The 25,275-nt window shown below is 40.2% G+C and overlaps 1 protein-coding gene across 4 annotated transcripts in view; it reads right to left on the reverse strand.

The window, feature by feature from the left end:
* Nucleotides 1-24,421, reverse strand: part of LOC144978842 (snaclec agkisacutacin subunit A-like) — a 41,240-nt gene extending 16,819 nt beyond the window's left edge. The window contains exons 1-3 of one of the 4 annotated variants that reach the window (XM_078925401.1): nt 24,241-24,418; nt 5,842-5,942; nt 4,237-4,410 (exon numbers count right to left, since the gene is read on the reverse strand). In XM_078925401.1, coding sequence (XP_078781527.1) covers nt 4,237-4,410; nt 5,842-5,942; nt 24,241-24,362 — 397 coding nt within the window. In that variant the 5' untranslated portion in view covers nt 24,363-24,418. Of the gene's footprint in view, nt 1-4,236; nt 4,411-5,841; nt 5,943-10,499; nt 10,604-24,240 lie in introns of those variants that run through there. The other 3 variants (XM_078925400.1, XM_078925402.1, XM_078925403.1) reach the window with 3 other exon arrangements.
* Nucleotides 24,422-25,275: the final 854 nt, after the last annotated feature.

Consider the following 25,275-nt stretch of genomic DNA (forward strand, 5'->3'; position numbering starts at 1 on the left):
CCTAACACTTAGTGGCTACATGGAAGGGAAAAGAGCTCGTGGTCGTCAGAGGTGGACGTTCCTGCCAATAATCAACATCCCTACAAACTCCGAGTACATGAGGGAGGCAGAGGACAGATGGTCACGGAGGCGTATGATAGGCGTATGATAAGCAACATGTCTACAAGCGAAAGCCATGGATACATAAGTAAATTGAAAGGACGTCGTGTTGATTTATTTTCAGTCTTCCATCACTTTTACTTTTCCCTCGAGTTATCTTTTTTCTTTTTCTATGTTTGTTTGTCTTTACTTCCCTTTTTCTATGTTTGTTTGTTTTTACTTCCCTTTTTCTATGTTTGTTTGTCTTTACTTCCCTTGTTCTATGTTTGTTTGTCTTTACTTCCCTTTTTCTATGTTTGTCTTTACTTCCCTTTTTCTATGTTTGTCTTTACTTCCCTTTTTCTATGTTTGTTTGTCTTTACTTTCCTTTTTCTATGTCTGTTTGTCTTTACTTCCCTTTTTCTATGTTTGTTTGTCGTTAATTCCCTTTTTCTGTTTGCTTGTCTTTACTTCCCTTTTTCTATGTTTGTTTGTCTTTACTTCCCTTTTTCTATGTTTGTTTGTCTTTACTTCCCTTTTTCTATGTTTGTTTGTCTTTACTTCCCTTTTCTATGTTTGTTTGTCGTTACTTCCCTTTTTCTATGTCTGCTTGTCTTTACTTCCCTTTTCCGGTTCGTTCGTCTAGTCGTGGTGTTTTGACAAATATGATGACAATAGTTCATAATCAACAAGTAACACGTGGGGGAAAGCAGAAAGTTGTTTGTTTGGTTGGGTACCGCTGAAAAGAATAGTCGAATCGAATCACTGATGGCATTTCGAGTCGCTGGTGATTACATTTGAAAATAAAAACGATTGCAAAAATTTGTTCAATGAGATATGGCGGCATGTAGAACTCAAGGATAAAATTCGGTCTCTTCAGGACTAAAATCAATTTATTCAATTAAAAATTTACTAAATGCATCCGATGTTATAATCAAAGGTATACTTATCACTTAAAATGACAACTGCATAAGAATTATGGGCCAATTGTTTGAAATCGCGTTTAAAAATCTACAAATAATAGGGAATAACACACGGGGCGATAATGAATTCAGTCATTCACCAGCGCTACACACGACCAAAATAAATAGGAAAACAATGTATATGCTAATATATATATAATGCTAATATATATCTATATATATATATATATATATATATATATATATATATATATATATATTGTGTTGTGTGTGTGTGTGTATGTGTGTATATATATATCTTTGTCATGAAATGATGACCTCGACCGCGATAACATGAAGTTCGTGTGTCTCTGAAATCAGCTTCACAAAGCGATTTGTCTGTATACAATGTTCAAGCTCACATATTCTGATCCCATTCCCGGAGTTCAAATGCCCATCTCAGCTGTAGCCTTTGTTAACCAAAAGACTGATATTAACAAAATAAATGGTTATAAAAGAAGACGAAGATCACAGGGGAAAGTTGATTGTCCTTATAAAATACTTGTATTCCTTGAGCACTTCTGACAACAGCTCACTTTTTACTGTCGTTTGGTGACCATCCTCTTCTTTTGTGACGTGATTTTTGGGTCAGTATCAAGCCCTTAGTTGACGAGGCCCCAATCTCAGTCGAGCTATTGTGTGCAAATGGTCGTTTGGGCAAATAGGGGTTTGGTCATTTCAACATCGATCATCAGCGTTAACATTGATTTGATAGGGCCACTGATGCTAATGCGGAATAAATATCTGAAATATTTTTGGTGCGCATTTTCATGTAACTTTTGTACCGACCTGCTTAGCGGGCGGCATCTGCTTCTCACGCGTGTCAATAAACGCATGTGATGCATCAACAGAAAGTAAGATGTATCTACTTCTTTAAGCTGTACTATACCACGTACTAGTCAGTTTTCTCTTATGTGAAATAATAGCAAATACAAAGTGTCCAGTTTTTTTTGTAAGAGACTATATATTATTTTTTCAAGTAAATGTGTGTATTCCTTAGGGGTGGCTGTATAAATTTGTGGTTTGTCAGCGGTGACGTAAACATCGGAGTCTTGATGTATTGATCGTATGTCTTGTTTTAGTTTGTTTTGGAAGGTGTCGTTGATGTATTGATCGTATGTCTTGTTTTAGTTTGTTTTGGAAGGTGTCGTTGATGTATTGATCGTATGTCTTGTCTTAGTTTGTTTTGGAGGGTGTCGTTGATGTATTGATCGTATGTCTTGTCTTAGTTTGTTTTGGAGGGTGTCGTTGATGTATTGATCGTATGTCTTGTCTTAGTTTGTTTTGGTTGATGTATTGATCGTATGTCTTGTCTTAGTTTGTTTTGGAGGGTGTCATTGATTTGTCTGAATTTTATATATCGGATGATGTCTGTCATTCCATCCTCGAATTCTTGTAGTTCAGGTATGAATGGGGCTGGTCTGGTAGATCTAAATCCAAACGCTTCGTTATTTTTAACCGTTTGGTCAGGGTTTAGGTAGAAAAAAGCTCGCCATCTGGTGTTTCTTATAAATTGTTCTGTTTTGTTGATTAGAGATTTTAGGTATTGTTTGCTTGTCGGGATCGGGATGTTCTTGTCGAATAATCAAAATTAGTACTTACGAGGTTCATTTCTGGTTAAAATAAAGTGCTCAACAGGACAGTAGAACTGGAGCAAATGTATAAATTATAAACCAAAAACCATGAAATAATAGTGCTCAACTTTTTGATAAATGAACATCGTAAGTACTAAGTTTGAATACTCGACAAAGAAAATCTCTAATCAACAAAACTTTGTGAGGCCTGTCAATGAAAGAACGGAACCAGAGCTGTCATAACGGATTGGCTGGGGCCAAAGTTCACTACCATCGCTTTTGCCATTATTGGCCATCAGGTTGGCTGTGGAAATTCAGCGTCTGATAGTCACCCACAAAAGGAGGAAAGAGGTACGAGATGGTCGAGGAAGCAGATGGGAGTGGAGATCAAGATTGGAAGTTTGAACGTTGGAAGTATGACAGGCAGATCAAGGGAAATCGTTGATGCTATGGAAAGAAGAAATATTAACGTTCTGTGTGTGCAAGAAACAGATTGGTGGAGGATTTAAAATACGTTATAAAGGAAATGAGACCACAAGAAACGAAGTGGGTACAATTCTGGATAAAGAACAGGTTGTGCGAAAGACAAGAAGGAAGAATTTTGGAAGGAGATTGATAAACAAATAGAAATGTTCCACAAATCAGAAAGAGTTTTCATCGGTGCGGACTTGGACACGTTGGAGAAAGCAATATCTGAGAGGGGATATGGTTGGGAAAGTATGTGTATGGCAGCAGAAATGAAGAAGGCGAAGCTATTGTAAGATTTGCAACAAGGGTGGATCTGGCAATACAAAATGCATATTGTAGAAAGAAAGATGAGTACAGAGTGACGTATTCAAGTGATGTGAGAAAGACACAAGTGGATTACCTGTTATGCTGGAGAAGAAAACTAAAAGAAGTATCAGATTGCGACAGTTTGCCGGGACAGAGAAAGTGGCAGCGCAACATAAGATTGTTATTGGGAAAGTGGCATTTGGAAAGAGGAAGATAAAAGAGAAACAAACAAAGTGAGGGAAAAGCACGATGGTGGAAACTAAAAGAGGAAGAGCAAAGTGAAATATTTGCTACAATGATGAAAGGAAGACTAGGAATTGATCTCCCAAAAGAATGGAAAAGAACAGCTGATACTAACCATAATATATATATATATATATATATATATATATATATATATATATATATATATATATATATATATATATATATATTATCAACTAAACGTTGATAAGACGAATTACTATGTAAAAGGACGTAAAATCACACGTTTTGGAAATATCCCCCAAAATTTGGAATTAAAGTCAAAGCGACCAAGACACACTCTCTCTGTCTCCCAACTCTGGGTATTGTAAATGTTGCTGCTCGAAGCTTGTAGAAATAAATAACAATATTAAATTGAATGTAAGCTTTAATTTAATAAACAAAAACAGATAATGTGGACTTTTCGAGTTTTCCTTTTATCAACAAAACACGATGAATGAAACAGTACAGACGAATAAGATGCGTGGGAATGGCGTTGTTAGAGTGTCCCACTTATTTAAGGGAATTTATGAAATTTCAAAAGCAAACTTGATATTTCAAAAATATCTAAATTATCTTCTACTTTACCAAGAAAAGAACTTTACCTTTGATGAAATTGTTCATCTCCGCACCTCGTATTTCAATCAATGTAGGATAAACCTGATGACTGTTTAGTTGTGATTGACAGAAGGTTTTTGCGTCTTTCCAAGATTTCTTATTGGTAAATAACTTCACGCATGATTTTTTCGTGTCATGGGTCCAGCCTGTATAACAATAATCTGATTTGTTTGGAGACACAAATATGTCTATCATTATTATTATTATTATTATTATTATTATATATATTATTTTATTATTATTATTATTATTATATTATTATTATTATTATTATTATTATTATTATTATTATTATTATTATATTATTATTATTATTATTATTATATTATTAATATTATTATTTTATTATTATTATTATTATTATTATATATTATTATTATTATATTATTATTATTATTATATTATTATTATATTATTATATTATATTATTATTATTATTATTATTATATTAATATTATATATATCATCATCATCATCATCATCATCATCATCATCATCATCATCATCATCATCATCATCATCATCATCATCGTCGTCGTCATCGTCGTCATCATCATCATCATCATCATCATCATCATCATCATCATCATCATACTATTATTATTATTATTTATTATTATTATTATTATTATTATTATTATTATTATTATTATATATTTTATTATTATTTATTATTATTATTTTATTATTACTATTATTAATATTATTATTATCATCATCATCGTCATCATCATCATCATCATCATCATCATCATCATCATCATCGTCGTCGTCGTCGTCGTCATCATCATCATCATCATCATCATCATCATCATCATCACATCATCATCATCATCATCATCATCATCATTATTATATTATTATTATTATTATTATTATTATTATTATTATTATTATTATTATTATTATTAATTATTATTATTATTATTATTATCATTATTTCATATTTATTATTATTATTATTATTATTATTATTATTATATTATTATTATTATTATTATTCGACATTTGCGTAAACAAAATAGCATTAAAACATATTCAAAATAATTATTATCGAAATGATATCAAATTCCAAAACCACCAAAGTAAATCAACTTCTAAAAGCTTTCTTTACATTTGTGAATATCTTGACCAAAAGGTGATATATCGTCAGGACATTTGTAAGAAGTAATGGACATGACATCTTTCGAGGGGATAATTTGCATAAGTTTCCTTTTGACATAAAAAAATGATGAATACATTATCGATTTTGGTAAACGTTCAATGCAATGTCCTCTTTGTTATTTTTCGTCTCTGTATGCATATGCGTGTTTCAGCGCATATCTGTGTGTGTGTTGTGTGTATGTGTGTGTTATTGTTGTTGTGGGGGGTAAGTGTGTGCGCGCTTGTATAAACACATGTGTGTGCATGTGTGTATGTGTGTGTGTGTGTTATTGTTGTGTGGGGGTATATAATAATAATAATAATAATAATAATAATAATAATAATAATTGGCATTTATATAGCGCTTTACCCGGTTGTCACAGGCTCCAAGCGCTTACTGTGATATAAAACAAAACATATTACAGTAAGACAAGTTTGATGGAACTCACCCGAAGCATCGGCAAATGAGAACAGAGTTAGGACAAGGGCTGCTGCCAATAGAGTAAGATGCATTCTTCCCTTGATGTCTCGTCTGGATGGCAGTCGGGAACTGAAACACAACAATGATTTAGAATACAGAGATTCATCGTAGCGGACGCGGACCTAACGTCATCGGTGTCAAAAGTTCACTCAACAAATCAGGGAAGCACACGTGATTTTCAAAAATGTACACACACACACACATACATGTAGAGGGAGAGATAGAGGGAGAGGTAGAGGGAGAGATTAATAGAGATGTAGGGGGGTAGATAAAGGGAGAGGTAGCGGGAGAGATAGAGGGAGAAATAGAGGGAGATGTAGAGGGAGATGTAGAGGGAGAGTTAGGGGGAGAGGTAGAGGGAGAGATAGAGGGAGGGATAGAGGGAGAGATAGAGGGAGAGGTAGAGGGAGATGTAGAGGGAGATGTAGAGGGAGAGATAGAGGGAGATGTAGAGGGAGATGTAGAGGGAGATGTAGAGGGAGAGATAGAGGGAGAGGTAGAGGGAGAGGTAGCGGGAGATGTAGAGGGAGAGATAGAGGGAGATGTAGAGGGAGATGTAGAGGGAGATGTAGAGGGAGAGATAGAGGGAGAGATAGAGGGAGAGGTAGCGGGAGATGTAGAGGGAGAGATAGAGGGAGATGTAGAGGGAGATGTAGGGAAATAGATAAAGGGAGAGGTAGAGGGAGAGATAGAGGAAGAGATAGAGGGAGAGATAGAGGGAGATGTAGAGGGAGAGGTAGAGGGAGAGATGGATAGATAGAGGGAGAGGTAGAGGAAGAGATAGAGGGAGAGGTAGAGGGAGAGATAGAGGGAGATGTAGAGGGAGAGATAGAGAGAGAGGTAGAGGGAGAGATTAATAGAGATGTAGGGGGATAGATAAAGGGAGATGTAGAGGGAGAGATAGAGGGAGATGTAGAGGGAGAGATAGAGGGAGAGATAGAGGGAGAGATAGAGGGAGATATAGAGGGAGAGATAGAGGGAGAGATAGAGAGAGAGGTAGAGGGAGAGATTAATAGAGATGTAGGGGGATAGATAAAGGGGTATGTAGAGGGAGAGATAGAGGGAGATAAAGAGGGAGAGATAGAGTGAGAGATAGAGGGAGAGGTAGAGGGAGAGATAGAGGGAGATGTAGAGGGAGATGTAGGGGAATAGATAAAGGGAGAGGTAGAGGGAGAGATAGAGGGAGAGATAGAGGGAGATGTAGAGGGAGATAGAGGGAGAGATAGAGGGAGATGTAGAGGGAGAGATAGAGGGAGAGATAGAGGGAGATGTAGAGGGAGTGATAGAGGGAGAGATAGAGGGAGAGATAGAGGGAGGTGTAGAGGGAGAGATAGAGGGAGATGTAGAGGGCGTGATAGAGGGAGAGCTAGAGGGAGAGGTAGAGGGAGAGATAGAGGGAGAGATAGAGGGAGAGATAGAGGGAGATGTAGAGGGAGATAGAGGGAGAGGTAGAGGGAGAGATAGAGGGAGAGATAGAGGGAGAGGTAAAGGGAGTGATAGATGGAGAGATAAGGGAGAGATAGAGGGAGAGATAGAGGGAGAGATAGAGGGAGGGGTAAAGGGAGAGATAGATGGAGAGATAAGGGAGAGATAGAGGGAGATAGAGGGAGAGATAAAGGGAGAGATAGATGGAGAGATAAAGGAGATATAGAGGGAGATAGAGTGAGGGGTAGTAAGAGAGATAGATAAGGAGGTAGAGGGAGAGATAGATAGAGAGGTAGATAGAGAGGTAGGGGGAGAGATAGATAGAGAGGTAGATAGAGAGGTAGGGGGAGAGATAGATAGAGAGATAAAGGGAGAGACAGAGAGAGATATAGAGGGAGAGATAGAGAGAGGGGTAGCGGGAGAGATAGAGATAGAGGGAAAGATAAAGGAGAGCTGGAGGAAGATATAAAGGGAGAGATAGGTGGGGAACGAAAAAGTGAATGACACATTTTAAATTGGAAGTAAATAGAATGCCAGTGTTAAGAATTATAATCAAATTAATTTGTAAAGCAATCACAAGCCGACACTGACCTGTGACCTCAAGGTATTTTTGGTTGCTCTTTTGGTACGACCTGCAACTCCTTGGCCTGGGGGTCGCAAGGTTTTGACCTTGGTAACAATCCCTTTTCATATTTTATCACCCCACTCAGGTGTATAATGAGTACCACGGAGCCCTAACGTCTACAAGTGACAATGTGTGTTGTACAACTAGACAACATTATGATGATTACAGCACGTTAAGCAATGTGAACATTTGGCCAGCTAGGCATCGAGCCACGGCAACAGGCTATTGGGTCAGGGTAGGTTTCATTAAGAGATGAAATGAGTAGAAAAGTGCCAGAAGACAAAAGAGAGTAAAAAATTTTCGCGGCGGTGGTGGGGTTTGAACCTGCGACCTAATTGGTACGACAACTCCGCCTGGCCGGTGAGAGCGTGACTCTACGGTATGAGCTATCCACGAACACAAATATATTCGTTTCAAACTCAGGTCATTCCTAAGCTCTCTCTCTCTCTCTCTCTCTCTCTCTCTCTCTCTCTCTCTCTCTCTCTCTCTCTCTCTCTCTCTCTCTCACCGACTTCTGGAGACCGCGGGTTCACCACACAACCATCGCGAAGTTACCTGGCCAGCAGTTAAGCTTAATAGCCAATATTCTCAACACAAACATATAACATAGAAACGATTGAGACATTGAGTATGCTCCGGTATATGGGGTGAATTTTTAATTCATAAAAGTGAGTGGAGCAGGCACTTATGTTGGTAACAACAAGAGATGAAGTGAGTAGAAAAGTGCCAGAAGACAATAGAGAATAAAAAATTTTCGCGGCGGTGGTGGGGTTTGAACCTGCGACCTAATTGGTACGACAACTCCGCCTGGCCGGTGAGAGCGTGACTCTACGGTATGAGCTATCCACGAACACAAAAATATTCGTTTCAAACTCAGGTCATCCCTAGAGCTCTCTCTCTCTCTCTCTCTCTCTCTCTCTCTCTCTCTCTCTCTCTCTCTCTCTCTCTCTCTCTCTCTCTCTCTCTCTCTCTCTCTCTCTCTCACCGACTTCTGGAGACCGCGGGTTCACCACACAACCATCGCGAAGTTACCTGGCCAGCAATTAAGCTTAATATCCAATATTCTCAACACAAACATATAACATAGAAACGGTTGACTAACAATCAATTTATAGTAGAAAATATACATGTTGATTTAGGAAGTAATTGTCAATAATCCCTTACTATGTAAAACACGCATCTAAAATTTTAGACAGAAAACTCGTCCTACAAGTAACACCGAAGACGTATGAGAGATGAGATGATGGCGTTGTTCAGGCAATCTCATATCTCATTCGTCTTTGGTATGAAACATCATTCTTTGTAGACAAAAGGGTCACCCGAAATGTCCACGTCAGCTCATCTTCGTGAATGAAATGTCACCTTTCATCTTCGTGAATGAAATGTCACCTTTCATCTTCGTGAATGAAATGTCACCTTTCATCTTCGTGAATGAAATGTCACCTTTCATCTTCGTGAATGAAATGTCACCTTTCATCTTCGTGAATGAAATGTCACCTTTCATCTTCGTGAATGAAATGTCACCTTTCATTCTATTTTCTACTGTTATTTATTTCTTACAGCTTCCAGTATCAACATCTGTACCAGAATAAAAATCAAACTTTACACAGATCTTATATTTTTCAAAGTACAAATGAATATTTTGTATGACAATCACATATATACCCCACTGGAGTTTTTATTACTTGAACTTTTATATAGCGCAATTAATATACACTAAACTTGCTCAAAACGCTTTACAATGGGTCCCTGGGCTAACAGCAACACTTAACATGTAAGACGGGACATGACGCCTGTTAGACGATATTACAATCTTTTCGGACAGAGACAACGCTGTTAACGGCCAGGTAATCATTTTCACCTGAGTACGGTGAGAGATTGTGAGTAAAGAGCCTTTTCCAAGGACTCAACTATGCGCCGAGCCAGTCTCGAACCCAGGACCTTCCGTTCCGAAAGCGAGTGTCATACCACTGGACCACATAGACGCACTCTATGACAATCAATAACGGTATGGTATAAATGAATATTTTCTATAACAATCACTATAATATGGTATAAATGACTATTTTCTATAACAATCACTATAATATGGTATAAATGAATATTTTCTATAACAATCAATATAATATGGTATAAATGACTATTTTCTATAACAATCACTATAATATGGTATAAATGAATATTTTCTATGACAATCAATACAATATGATACAAAGCTGCCGTTTTAAAGTACACACAAGTCATATTTGATAACACATCAACAACTTCTGGCCAGATGTAATGAAATTAAATACTAAACAAAAAATAAATATAACAGCTTCAAAAAAGAACAAAATACCAAACACAGAACGTTAATGTATCTATGTCTTTATTCTTTTTTGTTGTTGACTGAAGAAGGGGGTTGAGCCCGAAACGTTCCGTGTTTGGTATTTTGTTCTTTTTTGAAGCTGTTATATTCAATTTTGTTCATTACTTTTTTTCAGTCCACATCTTGTAGCAGCCTAGAATCACTTAGAAAATAAATACACAGATTGCAAAAACACTAACAAAAATTATCTTTTTTAAATCACACATACCAAGTTATGAAATAAATTCCACGTCCAATGAGAAGCAAACTGTTGATCACCACCGCAGGGGATGATAATGACCGCTAACTGTTCGACAGTGTTGAATATACTAATCTAAGGTCTCTCTTTGTCACTGCTCAATTCGACACATAGTCTAATTTGAATATTCATTGATCGCGTGTCTCGTGAGTCTTGTGTAAATTGATGATAGCTAATTCTCTTTGTGTGACTGTTTTTAGTCCATGGTTCGACCCGGGCTATGAATGGAGCAAAGATGAGGCTTGGGTGAGGGGGGTGGGGGGGGGGGGATTCGAGTACCTAGACATGTTGGGCAAATCCACTAAAGGTTTCCCAAATCGCAATAGGAAGGGTCCTTAGCTAAAAGCAACTCTAAACATTTAAGACCAGACGTGACGCCTGCAAGGCGATATTACAATTTTGTTTCCAACAGAGGCAACGCTTTAAACAGCCAAGTACTCATTTTACACCTGAGTACGTTGACATGAGAGAAGATGAGCAAAGAGCCTTTTCAAATGACTCCACTGTGCGCCAGTCGGAGCGGGAGACGAACCTTGGATCTTCCAGTCCCAAGGCGAGTGTTTGTACATCGGTAAAATCACAAACAAGCATCAACAGGGAAATCTCGCTTGTATATAATAATTTATCGGGAATCTAATGACGTGAAAAGATCGTGTTTCACCCCGGCCATTTCTGTTTGTCTTGATCCTGTGTTCTCATTTTCTCGGTCAGATACACATAAAACTGATGACGTAGGTAGCAACACACAAAATACCGTGATTGTTTTGTATTTCAATAATAGTAGGGTATTGTTTGCATACACAGTAAATTAATAAACACAAAATTACAGTATTCAAGGCATGCAATCAATAAAATCTACATGACGTAGGTACTGCATAAATATTGACTCCCCCACCCACCCCCCCCCCCCCCCCCTGTCGTAAACAGTAAAGACAAAATCAGTAGAAAATGTTGGGTGAAAAACTGCGATATTGGCTGAAGAAGGGTTTTAAACCCAGAACGTTGCCTGTGTGCTATTTTGTTGTTCTACGCAGTCACATGTTTTGTGTTCATTTCCATCTACGTTGCTGTGAATTTTAGCCAAGAAGGGAATGACAAAAAATTATTTGACATTTGTTAAAACTATTTAACTATATAGCATGTTTCGTACGACTTTTTGGGATATTTTACAAAAATTAAATAATCTGGAAATCGGGTTTTTTTTACTTTTAAAAATCAAAGTGAGAGCAAAACCATGATGTTGCCCTCCAATCTAAAATAGTTCTGCGGTAATTTTACGTCAAATATTGGCGGATGGCAGTTTACATAGATTACCCTCTCTAAAAGATAGTGACAACAACAACAACTTAATAATACTGATAATAAAAATGATAATAATAATAATAATAATAATAATAATAATAATAATAATAATAATAATAATAATAATAATAATAATAATAATAACAATAATATTAATAATAATAATAATAATAATAATAATAATAATAATAATAATAATAATAATAATAATAATAATAATAATAATAATAAAATTGAGCTTTTATATAGCGCAATAAACACTAAAATGTGCTCAAAGCGCTTTACAAAGGGTCCCTGGTCAACAATAACATTTAACATGTAGGACGAGGCATGACGCCAGTTAGGCGATATGACAATTTTTCGGACAATTGTTCGGTGAGAGAATGTGAGTAAAGAGTCTTTTCCAAGGACTCAACTATGCGTCGAGCTCGGCTCGAACCCAGGGCCTTCCGATCCGAAAGCGAGTGTCATACCACTAGAGCACATAGCCATAATAATAATAATAATAATAATAATAATAATAATAATAATAATAATAATAATAATAATAATAATAATATGATGATGATGATGATGATGATGATGATGATGATGATGATGATGATGATGATATAATAATAATATAATAATAATAATAATAATAATAATATAATAATAATAATAATAATAATAATAATCAATATAATATAATAATAATATATATAATAATAATAATAATAATAATAATAATAATAATAATAATAATAATATAATAATAATAATATATATAATAATAATAATAATTAATAATAATAATAATAATAATATAATAATAATAATAATAATAATAATACCTAATAATAACAATAATAATAATAATAATAATAATAATAATAATAATAATAATAATAATAATAATAATAATAAATAATAATAATAATAATAATTATAAATAATAATAATAATAATAATAATAATTGCCTACCAACCGCAGTACATAAAATAACTGACAGGGAAGACGCTCTTTAGTTGCCAATCATCAAGTAATTGTTTATTCAAGTCCTTTAAATCATAATATATCACAGACTTAGTAACATTAAACATGCAGTATAGAAATATACATAAACAGAAATATACGTTATGTAATATAACGTCAATGCACAAGTGTAGTTAACTAATGATACGAATATAACGTATTCTATTAATATATTCAATTGTGACATTATTTAGAAATAACTAAATGTAATTAAGTGTATTATTCATCGAAGTAAATTATTAGTCATTGCAAAGGGCAATAACTCAATAATAACAATACACCATAACACCTCCCTTCTAGCCTGAAGGATACTGAAGGTTTTGCCATCAAAATATTAACAGAGACACACATAATGTAACAGTCCGCTTAAAACACTATTTCAAAGTTAATTTGAAATTCTATGTTACACATCCAGAAGATCGCCGTTACGATTAACATTTAAAAGTCCGTACGAACAATACTATTTCAAATGTCCGATGATCACATACACTATATCAAGTCCATTTGACAGTCCATGCACTGGAATAATCTGTTACAAGAACGTGAGTCTCGTTGTCACAATTATAATATAGTAGGCATCCTTCCGTCTCGAGAGACGATGGTTTGCGCCCTGTATGACTTTAGTCTCATCAGTCTTGTTGAGAGCAACGACGGGTGTGACTCAGCAGACCAATCCTTGCATGGCAGTCTCTACCGCAGTTGTTGCACACATAGTTTGGCTGTGCGTTTGGTATTTGGATCTGCTGCCTCTCTTTCCTCCTTGCTCTCCTCTCCTTAAACTTCGTCTTTCTCCTCTCCTCACCTCTCTTCACTCCCTCCATCACCGCATATCTCCAGCCGCTGCGGTCGTCAGCAAGCGACTCCCAGGTGTTTGAGTCGATGCCTGTCAATTTCATGTCTCGTTTGCAGACATCATAGAAGCGCAGAGCTGGACGGCCAGTTGGTCGCCGTCCAGAAGCTAGTTCACCGTACATGATGTCTTTGGGTATGCGTCCATTGTCCATCCTGTGTACGTGACCAAGCCATCGCAAACGTCGCTGGCAGAGCATGAGATGCATACTGAGGGAGTTAGCTCTTTCTAGCACTGCATTGTTAGTGAGTCTGTCCTGCCACCTGATGCCGAGAATTCGTCGTAGACAGCGAATGTGGAAGTTTTCCAGGCGGTTCTCCTGTCTGGCATATGTTGTCCAGGATTCACTGCCATACAGTAGGCTACTGAGTACACATGCCTGGTATACTCTGAGTTTGGTGTTCAAAGTGAGTTGGTTGTTGGTCCACACTCTCTTGCTCAGTTGTGCCATGACAGCGGCAGCTTTGGCGATGCGCTTGTCTAATTCTGCATCAAGTGAGAGGTTGCTGGTGATGGTTGTGCCCAGGTAATTATAATATAACCACTATGTTAACTACTGTGGCGTGTGCGCAGTTGGTCGACGTGTCTTCTCAAAGTAGGACCATCCGGCACGATTTTCACATCGAACATTCGGTTTCCAATCACTGATGCTACAATCGCTGGCACCCACTTGTCCCTACGCCCCCTCTGAAAAGACAGGGCATAGCACTGGCTGTTCACTGTGAACTTAAGTTTTCCTAGACGAGCGAAGATTTACACGGCTGTGAGGCAGGAGCACATCTATCTTCGCCCGTATCTGTCGACCAATCAGAAGTTCGCTTGGGCTATAGCCACTGCACAGGGGAGTTCTCCGGTACTGGATCAAGAACTCGTGTAAGGCCTCACTGGTACTGAGGCTGGACTTCCTTAGCGACTTTTTAAATGACTGTACCAGTCTCTCAGCTGCACCGTTGGTCTCTGGATGATACGGGGCTCCTTGTAGGTGTTGAATACCCGGCTCTCACAGAAACTGGCAAACTCAGCTGACGAGAAGCACTGCGCATTATCAGTGACGATGGTATGCGGGTAGCCAAAATGCGCAAAATCCTCGTCCAGCTTTTGAACTGTCGCCTTCGTGGTGATGGATGTCATCTGGTGGACACACGGATATTTGGAGTATGCATCCACCATCACGAGCCAGTTGTGTCCTTTGAAATTCACGGCATGGTCGATATGGACACGTTCCCATGGTTTGTCGGGCATAATCCATGGATGTACCGGCTGTTTTGGAGGCATGTTTTGGTTCTCAGCACACGACATGCATCCTCTGGTGGTGTTGACAATCGCTGTGTCGATTCCAGGCCAGTATACAGCTGTTCTGGCTAGCTGTTTCATTCGTTGCATTCCAAAATGGCCCAGATGTAGTATTTGAAGAATGCGTTCTTGAAGCTTCTTCGGAACCACCACACGATCACCATAGAACAAGCAACCATTCGATGAAGTTAGGAAGTCTTTGATTTTGTTGAACGACCCAACTGACCAGGACTCTTGTTTGTTGGGTGTCATTTTCTTTGGCCATCCTTCTTCCAAGTATTTGAAGACAGCCGATAGCACTGGATCGTCCTGGGATTCTTTAGTCAGCTCATCAGGGTGAGAGGGAGATACCATCTGAATGGCGCAGATTGTTGACGAATCATCTCCGGTCTCTCGTTTGTCGAATATTTGGTCAGGTCCTGATGGCAAACGACTCAAGGCGTCTGCATTTCCGTGGTCCGACGTCTTCCGGAACTCGATTTTGTAATCGTACTGGCTCAAGGTAAGTGCCCATCTTGCCAGTCTGTTTGCTGCCAGTGCTGGAATCGGCTTTGATGGTCCAAACAGAGAGATCAGCGGCTTGTGGTCTGTCACCAAAATGAATCTTCGGCCGTATAAGAATTGGTGAAATTTGCTCAAGGCAAAGATGATGGCCAATGCTTCTCTCTGTATTTGGCTGTATTTCCGCTGACAGGCGGTCATCGTCTTCGATGCGTTGGCGATAGGTCGTTCACTGCCATCGGAGTAACGGTGAAACAGGACAGCTCCAATGCCAACTTCTGATGCGTCACACGAGATTCCAACTTCCAACGATGGGTCGAAATGTGCAAGTACGGTATCAGATTGAAGCATTTCCTTGATCTTCCGGAAGGCTGACTGTTCTTCCGGTCCCCATTTCCATCTCACGTCTTTCTTCGTCAGACGATATAGCGGCTCTAGTGTTGTAGAGATATTGGGCAAGAACTTGCTGTAAAATTGCACTTGCCCAAGGAAAGATCTGAGGTTGGAAACATTCTTTGGAGCTGGCATGTTTTGAATGGCATCTGCTTTTGGACCTTTCGAGACGCCATCTCTAGACAAGTAGTGTCCAAGGTATTCCACCCGTGGTTGGGCAAAGGCACATTTCTCGAGTTTACATCGAAGGCCCGAGTCTTGCAGACGTTGAAATAGGCCTCTAAGGTTACGTAGATGCTGTTCAGCGTTGTCTCCACTGACGAGTATGTCGTCCAAGTAAGCAGCAACGCCCGGCAGATCTTGGATTAATCTGTCAACAATATCTTGGAAGTAACCAGGAGCCGACTTAATTCCAAACGGTAGACGCTTCTGCAGTAAAACGCCTTTGTTTGTGCTGAGGGCAAGTCTCTTCTGCGACTCTGGTCCAAGACAGATCTGGTTGTAGGCATCTGCGAGGTCGATTTTTGTAAATCCATAGCCACGTCCAAGCTTTCCCATCAGATCCTCAGGTGTAGGCATGGGATGGCGATGCGGTTCCAATTGAGGATTCACGGTCACGGAGTAATCTCCACAGACCCTGATGCTAGGTCTGTTTTGTCCAGGAGCAGTCTTCTTCTTTATTGGTACGACAGGAGTACCATAATCGTTGAACTTGGTCAACTGCCAAACGCCTTTCGAGATGCCAGCTTGTAGCGCTTGGTCCAAGTCTTCCTGGATTGCAATGGGTACTGCCCGAGGACGGTGAAAAACTGGAGTAGCGTCTGGTTTGAACTTCACTTCCAGTTCAAAGTCTTTAAAGGTTCCCAACTCCTGTTTGAAGAGGTCTGGGAACTCAGAGCAAAGCTGTTTCAATGCCGACTGAAGTGACCAATCAGGTTTATTGTCGCTCGTCACTGTGTTTACAATCTCTCTGCCGTTGGAATGAATGAGGGCATCCACCGACAGTCCAAGATCTTTAATCGTTGTACGTCCAAGGAGATTCAGATCCAAAGTTCTCACGACAAATTTTTGTCTAATCACGTCCTCGGGTTCCGGAAATGTTGAGGTCGACAGGCTGGCAACGCCAATCACTGGAAGATCTGCGTTGGAAGCACAACGGTATTTGCACGTAGGTGGTGACAGTGCAGGCCGTCGCAACTTCTTCCAGGTCTTTTCCGAAATGATGCTGTCTCTGGAACCAGTGTCAACCTCGAAAACGACTGACACATCGTTCAAGTAGCAGGTCTTCCACAAAGGTCGGGCCGCATTCCAATTGACCTTTGTCACCGTCTTTACTCGTTGATGTTGACTTCCCTTCCGACAGGCAGACTTTATGTGGCCCTTAATGCCGCAGTGGTGGCAAAGGGCTTCCTTGAATCGGCAGGCATCACTCGAGTGGTTCCCGAGGCACCGGTAGCATCGGGTTTTCTGGTTCCTGTTCTCCGTTGATTTTGATTGGCTGTTGATCTTTGGAGACGGTTTGTTATTCGCCGTTGGTAGTTTACGAGCCGGATTACGATTGGGCTGGAACTTAAACACATCGGCATTTGATGTGCCGACCGTCTCTCTGGCAACTTTTCCAGCCTCCTCCACTTCCGCGGCGATTTGAATGGCTCGATTGAACGTCAGCTCGTCGTCCTTTACTTTAAACAAGGCTTTGACGATAGCCTCGCTGTTGATCGAGCAAACGAATCGAGTCCTCATTGCCTCGTCCAACGGGTCCTTGATCGAGGCAAAATCACATGTAGCTGCCTTTTGCCGAATTCTCGCAGCTAACTCGTGGACAGTCTCTCCTGGCTTCCTTTCTGTTCGTGTCCAGAATTTGAAACGCTCCCGAACAACGAATCTTTTGGGGTTGAAATGGTCAACCATGTGCTGTTCGATCTCATCCATCGATAATTCGTTGACGTCCTTGGGAGGAACGCTCTGTGAAGCCAGGTTTGCCAGCAGCTTGAAGATGGCACACGATTGGTTGGTGAGAAAAATCTCCGCAATCCTGTCCGATGGAATGGAGTTGGCCTTTACGAACGTCTGGAAACGTGACCAATAGTCCGTCCATAGCTCTACGTTTGAATCAAACTCGCAGAACCGGGTGTTGGTCACTGACGACTTGGGTCGATTCATCACCAAGGCCATTAACGTTTCCATCTGTTGACGCTGCATCTCCATCTGCTGTTGTTGTTGGGCCATCTGATCACGCAATAGCCCAATCAGCTCCTCGTTGGTCCATGCTGCTCGTGTAGTCATGACGATACGTCCAAAGCAGCCAATGAACGATCAGCAGGCCGATACGTCGCTCCGCTAGTTGGTTTTCCGTGCTGTCCGATACAGCAAAAAGTAGGTCAACCGTTTGACCCAGTTCCTCCTCGCACGTCCGACACGGCAAGGCAGGCTTGTCCTGATGAAAACGTCCAAAACCAGCCAATGGACGGTCAGTAGGTCGATACGTCCGACTCCGCTGGTTGGTTTTCCGTGCTGTCCGATACAGCAAGAAGTACGTCACCCATCCGACACGGCAGGTACTCCTCGCACGCCTGTCACGACAGGCAATCACGTCCTAATGATTCTTCCACGTCTGTCACGACTGACAGTCACGTCCTGATGATTCTTCCACGTCTGTCACGACTGACAGTCACGTCCTGATGATTCTTCCACGTCTGTCACGACTGACAGTCACGTCCTGATGATTCTTCCACGGCTGTCACGACTGACAGTCACGTCCTGATGATTCTTCCACGTCTGTCACGACTGACAGTCACGTCCTGATGATTCTTCTAAAACAGCCAATGGACGGTCTTCCCTCTCAGCAAGTCGAAACGTCGCTGTACATACACGTCCGACTCCGCTGGTAAGTTGTCCTTGCTGTCCGATACAGCAAGATAAGTAGGTCACGGCAGGTCCTCCTCGCACGTCTGACACGGCAGAGCAGTCACGTCCTCTCCCTCGCTCGTCTGGCACGGCAAGGCAGGCAGGTCCCCCTCGCTCGTCTGGCACGGCAAGGCAGGCAGGTCCCCCTCGCTCGTCTGGCACAGCAAGGTAGGCAGGTCCCCTTCGCTCGTCTGGCACGGCAAGGCAGGCAGGTCCCCTTCGCTCGTCTGGCACGGCACGGCAGGCAGGTCCCCCTCGCTCGTCTGGCACGGCAAGGCAGGCAGGTCCCCCTCGCTCGTCTGGCACGGCAGGGCAGGCTGGTCAAGGTGGGCGGACAGTCCCCTTCAAACGTTCTTCCTTCGTCCGGAGGCAGACCAGGGCAAGGCTCGTCCTTCTTCGTCCGGAGGCAGACCAGGGCAAGGCTCGTCCTTCTTCGTCAGGAGGCAGACCAGGGCAAGGCTCGTCCTTCTTCGTCAGGAGGCAGACCAGGGCAAGGCTCGTCCTTCTTCGTCCGGAGGCAGACCAGGGCAAAGCTCGTCCTTCTTCGTCCGGAGGCAGACCAGGGCAAGGCTCGTACTTCTTCGTCCGGAGGTAGGGCAGGCTGTCCTTCTTCGTCCGGAGGCAGACCAGGGCAAGGCTCGTCCTTCTTCGTCCGGAGGTAGGGCAGGGCTGTCCCCTTCGTGGGTTGGCAGTCCTTAGAAGGACTGTGATTTCATGTGACCCACAGCTGGAATCCTCGTCGCCACTGTTATGTACCAACCGCAGTACATAAAATAACTGACAGGGAAGACGCTCTTTTTTATTTTTTTTTTTTTTTTTAGACCCAGGCCATACTATCTAATGACCCTCTTAATTAGTAAAAATTGTATTTGTTAGGTTAATTATTATGTGTTTAGTAGTAGTAGCAGTAGGAAGGCTTTGGCATTAACTGCTTCTGTATCGTACGTTACGATAATAATTTTTTTTTTATTTTTTTATTTTTTTTTTTTTTTAATAAATGAAATAATGGTTGAAATATTAATGTTGCCTAACGCGTTCATGGAGGGTGGGGGGTTAATTGGGCAGTTGGTCAGTTAGAGGTTAGACGCTCTTTAGTTGCCAATCATCAAGTAATTGTTTATTCAAGTCCTTTAAATCATAATATATCACAGACTTAGTAACATTAAACATGCAGTATAGAAATATACATAAACAGAAATATACGTTATGTAATATAACGTCAATGCACAAGTGTAGTTAACTAATGATACGAATATAACGTATTCTATTAATATATTCAATTGTGACATTATTTAGAAATAACTAAATGTAATTAAGTGTATTATTCATCGAAGTAAATTATTAGTCATTGCAAAGGGCAATAACTCAATAATAACAATACACCATAACAATAATAATAATAATAATAATAATAATAATAATAATAATAATAATAATAATAATAATAATAATAATAATAATGAGAAGAAGAGGAAGAAGAAGAAGAAGAAGAAGAAGAAGAAGAATCATCATCATCATCATCATCATCATCATCATCATCATCATCATCATCATCATTCAACATGAGAAATAAAATGGATATCTATGACTGGAGAGGATGATCCAGGCCCTAGTACTATTGGGATTTGTAACACAGACAACCGTGCTCGAGGACAGACACACATTTTAAAATTAAAAAAAGAACAAAGAAAAAAAACATAGAATACAATACAGCTGTTGGTTTATGGAATAGCGGGGTATAAATGATTGACATTATTATTATTATTATTATTATTATTATTATTATTATATTATTATTATTATTATTATTATTATTATTATTATTATTATTATTATATATTAGTAGTTATAGTAGTATAGTAGTAGTAGTAGTAGTAGTAGTAGTAGTTAGTAGTAGTAGTAGTAGTAGGTGTAGTATGTAGTAGTAGAGTAGTAAGTAGTAGTAGTAGTATGTAGTAGTAGTAGTAGTAGTAGTAGTAGTAGTAGTAGTAGTAGTAGTAGTAGTAGTAGTAGTAGTAGTAGTAGTAGAGTAGTATAGTAGTAGTAGTAGTAGTAGTAGTAGTAGTAGTAGTAGTAGTAGTAGTAGTAGTAGTAGTAGTAGTAGTAGTAGTGAGTAGTAGTATAGTAGTAGTAGTAGTAGTAGTAGTAGTAGTAGTAGTAGTAGTAGTAGTAGTTAGTAGTAGTAGTAGTAGTAGTAGTAGTAGTAGTAGTAGTATATGTAGTAGTAGTAGTAGTAGTAGTAGTAGTAGTAGTAGTAGTAGTAGTAGTAGTAGTAGTAGTAATAGTGTAGGTTATGTAGTAGTAGTAGTAGTAGTAGTAGTAGTAGTAGTAGTAGTAGTAGTAGTAGTAGTAGTAGTAGTAGTAGTAGTGTAGTATAGTAGTAGTAGTAGTAGTAGTATAGTAGTAGTAGTAGTAGTAGTAGTTAGTAAGTAGTAGTAGTAGTAGCGTATAATAGTAGTAGTAGTAGTAGTAGTAGTAGTAGTAGTAGTAGTAGTGTAGTAGTAGTAGTATGTATAGTAGTAAGTAGTAGTACTAGTAGTAGTAGTATAGTAGTAGTATGGCAGTAGTAGTAGTAGTAGTAGTAGTAGTAGTAGTAGTAGTAGTAGTAGTAGTAGTAGTAGTAGTAGTAGTGGCAGTAGTAGTAGTAGTAGTAGTAGTAGTAGTAGTAGTAGTAGTAGTAGTAGTAGTAGTAGTAGTAGTAGTAGTAGTAGTAGTAGTAGTAGTAGTACACAAGACCCCCCATTTATCATTTTGAGAGATGGAGAGAGAACCGTTGCTTTACTTCCAGGTGGCGAACTTTAATGTGGGGGGAAGTGGGGGGGGGGGGGTGTATGTAATATTCCACTAGATACGAGGGCTCTTTCAGAAATAACCGAAAAATGCCCATTGCTCAGCAACCAGTGCATGGTGGAGATTTTTTAATTCTGTAAACGACATGATATTCCTTATTTCCTTACGGATATTCCCAGAAATTATGAAGTGCATCATTTTGCACAATGAATTTCTAGACGATTTTAAAGATGGCGGCCCATCTTGAAACTTGGTCAAAGGAGGAAATCAGAGCTGTCATACGTTTTTTGAACTCCAAAAGTCTGAATCCTACCGAAATTCATAAAGACCTTCAGAGTGTATATGGTGAGCATGTTATAAGCCGTACACAAGTCTATCACTGGTGTTATTTGTTTGAAGCCGGCCATTCCGACTTGACAGACAGGGAAGGGAGAGGGCGTTCGATAACTGCGACGTCAGAAGACAATGTGAAGCGAGTTGATGAGCTTATTCGTCAAGACAGGAGGTTGAAACTTCATGAAATCGCAAGCAGTCTTGAAATTTCGGAAACTTCTGCCCATAGAATTGTATTTGATGAACTTGGCTACAGAAAAGTCAGCGCAAGATGGGTTCCTAAGCAATTGACAGGCAATCATAAAGAACAAAGATTGGACATCTGCAGGGAACTTTTGAGAAGAAGCAAGAGCTCACGCAGGGTTCACGGGCATACTGCCAACGCCGGCGGAGACTTTCTAGGGTACGATGTGACTTTTCTTGACAGCATAGTCACCGGTGATGAGACTTGGTTGCACCATTGCACCCCAGAAACAAAGCAAGATTCGATGACATGGAAACATCCATCCTCACCTGTCGCGAAGAAATTCAAAGTCATGCGGTCAGCAAAGAAAATAATGGGAACTGTTTTCTGGGACAGTCGTGGTGTTATTCTGTTCGAAACCTTACAACCTGGAGAAACAATCAATGCTGCAAGGTACTGCCAAACTCTTGACAAGCTTAGGGAGGCCATTCGCAGAAAGCGCCCAGGGCAGTTGACCAACGGGGTCATTTTGCAACACGACAACGCTACACCCCACACAGCACGAGTGACGCAAGGTTGGCTAGAGAAATATGGATGGGAGATTTTGCCACACCCACCACACAGTCCAGACCTCGCACCATCTGATTATCACCTCTTTGGACCACTGAAACGTGAGCTGGCAGGAAAGCGCTTTGATGTCGATGAAGAGCTTGTTGACCATGTGCGGAAATGGCTACAAAACCTTGACGGAAATTTCTTCCGAGAGGGTATCTATTCCATGGTGCGGCGTTGGCAGAAGTGTGTCGACAGACTTGGCTGTTACGTAGAGAAATGAAGGACGAGTCAAGGTATGAACACGTGCAAGAATTTTGTTGATAGCATAAAAAACGCGGATTTTACAGGCATTTTTCGGTTAATTATGAAAGAGCCCTCGTAGATTCCCTATTGTGTACAATAGATGCAGGAAATAAACAAACGCTTCAAGTACCAGACAGCCTGCCGCAAAAAGCCAAAGTACGATTGTATTTTTCATTTCATCCACAAAACGTTGACTACGATCGCTTCATTAAAATGGTTCAACTTGGTAAAAATTATGTACCTGAAACTGATTTAGAATAAATAGCTCCTATAATTTTCATGATTGAACATAATTTGGGCGTCATCTTAAGCTATTTAAATTTGAAGTGAATAATTAATCGTGGCCAAAATGTGAAAAAGATTCGTTGCTATACAGACACTTTACACTTTTTATTGTACTGCTGTGTTGAAGATAAGCTGTTACCTCCCTTGTCATACATTGGTAAACAGCGCGGTGGAATAATATCCCTATAACGCACTCTTCAATGTGAAAATAAAACCCGATTGTGTCCAGTTGTTAGTTGGCGTCATTTTATTTCAACAATGTTTGAAGTAAAATTATCTAGAAAAAAAAATGAAAGTATACCAGGAAACAAAGAGCTTTTTTTTTCTGTCGGGGGAAAATGGAATGTTGCCAAACAGCTGTCATGCCTCGTCCTGTATGATCAGTGTCGTCAATGTCGCAGCTACACACAATCATGGTTTTACAGCATGTGCCAAACACTTGTTTTAAGGGTTTTACAGCGCTTACTATACACTTGTCTTTTAAAGGGTTTTACAGCGCTTACTATACACTTGTCTTTTAAAGGGTTTTACAGCGCTTACTATATACACTTGTCTTTTAAAGGGTTTTACAGCACTTGAGACACATTCGTACAATTAGAGCTTTTTTTAAAAATATATAACGCAATTTCCACTAAACGTGCTCAACGCGCTTTACAAGGGGTCCCTTGCCAACAGCAACATTTAACATGTAGGACGGTACATGATGCCTGTTACATTTTTTTTCGGACAGAGACAACAACACTGTTGACGGCCAGGTACTCATTTTACACATGAGTACGATGAGAGAATGTGAGTAAAGAGCCTTCTCCAAGGACTAAACTATGCGCCAAGCAAGGCTTGAACCCAGGACCTTCCGATCCGAAAGCAAGTGTCATACCACTAGACCACATAGCCACACAAATTAAGGGTTCACAGCGCTTGCCATACATTTGTGTTTATAAGGGTTTTACAGTAGGTACTTGCCACGCGTGTTTTTAAAGGTATTACAGTAGCTACTCACCATTCATTCATTAGTTGTTGCTTGTTGCTGAAGTTTGACTGCCAGGATGTCGTTCCTGACCAAACAATACAGGGGCATCGAGATGATGAGTCAGGGGCATCGAGATGATGAGTCAGGGGCATCGAGATGATGAGTCAGAGGCATCGAGAGATGATGAGTCAGGGGCATCGAGATGAGTCAGGGGCATCGAGATGATGAGTCAGGGGCATCGAGATGATGAGTCAGGGCATCGAGATGATGAGTCAGGGGCATCGAGATGATGAGTCACGGGCATCGAGATGATGAGTCAGGGGCATCGAGATGATGAGTCACGGGCATCGAGATGATGACTTACGGGCATCGAGATGATGAGTCAGGGGCATCGAGATGATGAGTCACGGGCATCGAGATGATGACTTACGGGCATCGAGATGATGAGTCAGGGGCATCGAGATGATGAGTCAGGGACATCGAGAGATGATGAGTCAGGGGCATCGAGATGATGAGTCCGGGGCATCGGGATGATGAGTCAGGGGCATCAAGATGATGACTCACGGGCATCAAGATGAAAGCATATGATAGGGTACCAAGAAAAGAAATGTGGTACTGTCTAAAAACAAATGGGGTAACCGAGAAATATATCTAAGTAATGGACGTTCTCACAGAACACATTAGCATGAGGAACCATGGAACATGGTGTAGACGGATAACGCAGTAATTTTGAATGATACAAAAGTTGAGACGGAAAAGGAGCTGGAGGGCTGGAGACGGGTATTATAAAAAGGAGGGCAGCAAGGGTAAGCAGATGAAGACAGAGTATTTATACATCGGACAATAGACAGCAGGACCAGCAATAAAGATGGGAAAAGAGGATGTGCCAGTGCCAGAGACAATCTAGTTCAAATACTTAGGAACAACTGTACAATGAGATGGAGGCAATGAGATGGAGGTTAAGAGGAGGATCCAGGCAGGCTGGAATAATTGAAGGAAGGTAACTGGAGTTATGTGTGACAAACGAATTTTCGAAAAGCCGAAGAGTTGTAAGACCAGCAATGC

The sequence above is a fragment of the Berghia stephanieae genome, chromosome 8 (genome assembly GCF_034508935.2).
Source record: "Berghia stephanieae isolate SIO BIC M18660-M18661 chromosome 8, UCSD_Bste_1.3, whole genome shotgun sequence".
NCBI classification, from domain to species: Eukaryota; Metazoa; Mollusca; class Gastropoda; order Nudibranchia; family Aeolidiidae; genus Berghia; species Berghia stephanieae.